Genomic DNA, 5,393 nt, shown 5'->3' on the forward strand with positions numbered 1-5,393 from the left:
GCATGTTTTGCATCTGTACTAACCCTAGTTTTTATCGGAGGGCATCAATACTACACTCTCAAAACAAGGACAATTTCCAATTGAAAGGAGACAAACAAAAAGGTCCTTAGGACCAAAAGCTTGAAACATGTCATTTCCTTTACTTGGCAGCACCCAAGTGGTCAGCCCACGTGGCGGTGGGTTTTAATTTTGTTCAGAAAACAGTATTTGTCTGGCCTCCACTTACCCATTCATCAGGCCAGCCTCACATTTTCATTCACTTAATAAATATTCATATTAATTATGCGTCATCTGGGCACTTGTCTGGGTGCTAGGGAGACTCTGATAAGCCAGAGAAGGCCCCTGCTCTCAGCGAGCTTACATCAGAGGTGGGGAGTGGGATGGATAGTAAGCCAGGGAAACAAACATGGGAAATTAATTTCAGAAAGTGGTGAATGCTAGGAAGAAAATTAAGGCAGGATAATGTGACCAAGAGTGGCCCCAGGTCACTCATACCTCCAGGCACCAGGTTCGGACGCTCGGTTTCCAGCCGGATCCCGCCCTGAGATGCCATAGCTCCTCGCCCAGCTGTAGTTTCCCCTCCAGGTCCTGAAAAGCACCAGTCTTTGCCCAGTCTAACTTGTTTACAAAATAGCAGCTATAGGAATCTAAATGAGTGTCCTCTGTCATCAAACATAATCTAAATGGTCAGGATCAGAATCAGTGCCCAGCCAAGGCCAGTGGAGGAGCCAGCCTGGATTGACTGACTCTTTGAGGAGCCCTGGGCTCAGGGTTGCTGGCCCCTGATGTTATACTGAAGATTGTCCCGTCTATATCCCCAGCCTCGCTGTGTCTCCTGAATTCCAGACACACATGGCCAGCTGCCTGATGCAAGTATGTTTCTGGTGTTCGAGACAGAGCAAGACCTCTGAATAAGTCTTGACTTTACTCACTTCTCTCCATCCCCACTGCTGGCACTTTACCTTAGTCTGTGTCTTCTGTTGTATTACCCTGATCAGAGTCCTTAGTCCTTCTTTGCAGTAAGGCACACTGCATGCAGTCTATTATTCTCTAAAACAGACATCTGGTGAGGTCACTCCAGCTGCTCTAAATTCTTCCATGTCCCCTCCGCCCATTGCCCTCATGTGAAGTTGGCACACCTGGACACGATGACCCCCAGGCCCTCTGTTATGCAGCCTCATTCTCCTCTGCAGTCTGTTCTTGCCCAGCCTCCCTGCCTGCGCCTCTGGGCACCTGCACCCCATCACCTCCTCAGTGGTGCCATGCTCTCGTCCAGCTCTGGCCTTCCCACAGGCCTCTCCCTTCCCTGGGAGCACGTCCTTCAGTCCCATCCCACTGTCTTCAATTCTTCCTTTTGCACATCTAACAGTGAAGCCAGTTCCCCTGGGAAACCTCTAACCACTCCCTCCTCCCAGCCCAAAGTGTGGGTGAGGAGCCCCCCTGTATGTTCCCATAACATGGAATTGCCTACATATCATTAAACTATAAACTGTATGAGGCTGGCACCTGTCTCTGCCTCACCATTCTATCTCCAGCAACTAGCATAACACCTGGCACCAAGGGAGGTATTGAGTAGATGAATGGGTAGCCTGCCTTCTCTAAGTAAATCTTGGTTTCTTTACCTATGAAAAAACAAAAATGTACACACAAAAAACCCAACTTGTATAATATAAAATATCATGGGACTGTTACGGAAAACTTGTAACATACAGAAAAGTAATAGAAAAGAGTCTGTCATGACCTCACCAGGTAATAATGACTCCTGTTCTCATCCTGGCATATTTCTCTCCTATGTATAAATATATATGTTACTTTTGTTGTTAAAATTACACGATGTACTTTGTATTTTATTGTGGTAAAATATACGAAACATAAAATGTAACATTTTAACTTTTCAGTGGCATTAAGTACACTCAGGTGGTTGGGCAAATGTTACCAACTCTAAATCTCGGAACTTTTTGATCCTCCCAAACTGAAACTCTACACTCACTAAGCAGTAATGCTCTCTTCCCTGCACCCTGCAATTCATTTATTTTATTATTATTATTTTTTTTTTTTTGGCAGTTTTTTTGCCAGGGCCGGGTTTCAACTCGCCACCCTCAGCATATAGGGCTGGCGCCCTACTCCTTTGAGCCACAGGCGCCGCCCCCTGCAATTTATTTTTATTTGGGTTTGTACCAAACTGAAAATGGCTCTCTGCTCCCTTACCTTGTCCACATTAGCACCTCCATTTACTGTCTTTCTAGTAGTTCTGCACATCCTGCGGAAGATGCTGTCCTTCCAGGGTTATTTGGTTCTGTCGGGTATTTCAGTCAGGGTGAATTCCGGGTTGACAACATTTCTGAAATCTCATTTTATGCTGCATTTTCCTGTGCCAGGAACCCCGGTAATTTTAGGGGTTGTCAAGTCATAAAAAACATGGTGAGAAGAAATCACTGACGTTTTTAATGCGGGAGATTTACTCTTTGGTCAAGTTCCATCTCTGAATTTCTCTCCTAGCTGGGCATGGAGGCCCACACCTGTAATCCCAGCATTATTGGGAAGCCAAGGTGGGAGGATTGTGTGAGGCCAGAAGTACAAGGCCAGCCTGGACAAAATAGTGAGAACCCTGTATCTACAAAAATAAAAAATAAAAAAAATCAGTTGGGTATGGTAGTGTGCACTTGTAATCCTGGCTACTGTGGAGGCTGACATGGGAGGTTTGCTTGAGCCCAGGAGACTGAGGTTACAGTGAGCTATGTTCGTGTCACTACACTCCAGCCTGGAGGACAGAACAAGACATGTCTCTGAAAAAAAATTTCATTAAAAAATGTTATTTTCTAAGCATAAATAAATCTTTTGAAAATTTTACATAGTACTGCACATGTACAGGTCCGCAGGAGCACATCTTACCATTTTAAATTTCAGGTCAGGTCTTTAATTCCTAACTTGTTAAGAAGTCTGAGCAATTAGATAGTCCTCAGGAATAGTTTTCTACCTTGAAATAAACCTTCATGTCAACTACAGCCCCAGCCAAAAACTGCAAAAAAAAAACCCCCAAAAGTACTGAATATGATCATACTTGTCAAGGTAAAATATAAGCTCTTGGCTGGGCATGGTCCAGAGCAGGCGTCCTCAAACTACGGCCTACAGGCCACATGTAGCCCACCTAGGACATTTACCCGGCCCGCCAGGTGTTTTTGCCGCCACTGCCTGTCCTGCTTAGTAGCCGACTCGTCCCGGGGCCCGCAGTCCGGCCCTCCAACGGTCTGAGGGACAGTGAACTGACCCCCTGTTTTAAAAGTTTGAGGCCCCCTGGTCCAGAGGATCACTTGAGCCCAGGAATTTGAGGTTGCTGCAGTAAGCTATGACATTCTTTTCTCAAAAATAAATAAAAATAGGCTCAGTACCCATACCATAGTGGTTACGGTACCAACCACGTATAGCAAGGCTAATTGGTTTGAATCTGGCCCCGGTCAGCTAAAACAACAGTGACAACTGCAACAAAAAATAGCTGGGTGTCGTGGCGGGCGCCTGTAGTTTCAGCTACTGGGAGGCTGAGGCAAGAGAATCGCTTCCAGGGGTCCTCAAACTTTTTTAAACAGGGGGCCAGTTCAGTGTCCCTCAGACAATAGGAGGGCCGGACTGCGGGCCCCGGGACAAGTCGGCTGCTAAGCAGGACAGGCAGCAGTGGCAAAAACACCCGGTGGGCTGGATAAATGTCCTAGGCGGGCTGCGTGTAGCCTGCAGTCCGTAGTTTGAGGACCCCTGGAAGGCTTTGAGGTTGCTGTGAGCTGTGACCCCGTGGCACTGTACCAAGGGCTACTACATAGTGAGACTCTGTCTCAAAAATAAATAAATAAATAAATAAATAAATAAAAATAAAAATGCTCTCACCCAAATTAGAGCTCCAAGTTGCCCGCTTGTGACGAGAAGAACAATCCTGCAATTAGCAAGATTCAGATTCAGGTGATTCCCCTTTGTGGTTTCTCCTCCTCGTCCTGCACAGTTAGATGTTAGGGAATAGACCCTCCACGGGAGAAGGAATGAGAACATCTGACTGGATTGTCTCTGAAAAAATAAATATATTTCCTTGCTTGTCTTCATAACAGTTCTCCAAAACTACGTACCTTGGCCAGAGGTTTGTCTCCTGCTTACCTGAGATTTGGTGGCACCAAGACAGACTTCCTAATTTTTGATCCCAAGAAGGAACCGACTTTTGAAGAGAGAAGTTACCTGCAATCTCAAGTGAACCGGGGTAAAACATTAACCATTTATTTAATTAACTTGAGTCAGTCATGAGAATACTTGGAGAAATGGCTATTGTTCACACCCAGCAGTGAGAAAGTAATAAGGGCTCCTCTGCCCCAACTGAGCTAAACCAAACAGGGGCCGGTGGGGTGCCGTGGCTCACACCTTGATCTTAGCACTCGGGGAGGCCCAGGTGATTGGATCGTTTGAGCTCAAGGGTTTGAGACCAGCCTGAGCAAGAGCGAGACCTCGTCTCTATTAAAAAGAGAAAAAATTAGCCAGGCATAGTGGTGCATGCCTGGAGTCCTAGCTACTTGGGAGGCTGAGGCAAGAGGATGGCTTGAGCCCAGGAGTCTGAGGTTGCTGTGAGCTATAACACTATGGCACTCTACCCAGGGCAACAGAGGGAGACTTTGTCTCAAAAAAAAAAAAAAGAAAAGAAAAGAAAAGAACAACAAACAAATAAACAAAACAAATGGACAGTTTTCCTCCTCATGATGTTTTCATAAATGTGAGACTTTACAAGAAAAGGTGTGTATGTACAACTGAGAGTGAATTGTGCTGTAAACAGGATTGTAGCCGAGGCACAGAGCTGCTTGGAGGGCACGTGTGGGTAGAAATGCATCAGACTGGAGAGAGCATTTCCAGAGAAGACATGGTGGGAGACGGAAGCGCATTTATTCAGGAAATAGAACCTGAATGAAAGATAGAGCGAGGGCACGTGGAGATAAGACTCTGCTTCTAAAAGTAGAGTACACTTTAAGACTTCATTTACTGGGCGGTGGTTCTCAGGTTTTATTGAGCATCAGTAACCACCTGGGTGAGTTTGACTATTTGGATTTCTGGGCTCCAACTTAGATCGCAAATTGAGAAAGGTAATCCTGATGTCGGACATCTGTGGGTGTCACCTGAAAAACCTGCACTGGGATCGTCCTGTGGCTTTCAGAGGTGCTGTCAGACACTGAGTGGAAGCTGAGTCATTATCTTAATGATGTGTTCTGTATCCATCATGGAACCACACCAGAGTATGTACACTGTATACATTCAGGAGGAATATTTAATTATTTCATATTTTTCTTCTGTTTATTATTTCCAATTAGCAAGTATTTAGAACAGTTCATCAGTCATTGGGCCAAAATTGATAAAAGAGTAATTAAAAAAAA

The 5,393-nt window shown here is 45.3% G+C and overlaps 1 protein-coding gene across 1 annotated transcript in view; it reads left to right on the forward strand.

Annotated features, from left to right (window-relative positions):
* HPSE (heparanase) overlaps positions 1-5,393 on the forward strand; it is a 72,020-nt gene that overhangs the window by 38,686 nt on the left and 27,941 nt on the right. The window contains exon 3 of the mRNA XM_012805305.1: positions 4,092-4,237. Coding sequence (XP_012660759.1) covers positions 4,092-4,237 — 146 coding nt within the window. The remainder of the gene's footprint in view (positions 1-4,091; positions 4,238-5,393) is intronic.

Source organism: Otolemur garnettii, unplaced genomic scaffold (genome assembly GCF_000181295.1).
Source record: "Otolemur garnettii isolate 467f Iridium unplaced genomic scaffold, OtoGar3 scaffold00039, whole genome shotgun sequence".
NCBI lineage: Eukaryota > Metazoa > Chordata > Mammalia > Primates > Galagidae > Otolemur > Otolemur garnettii.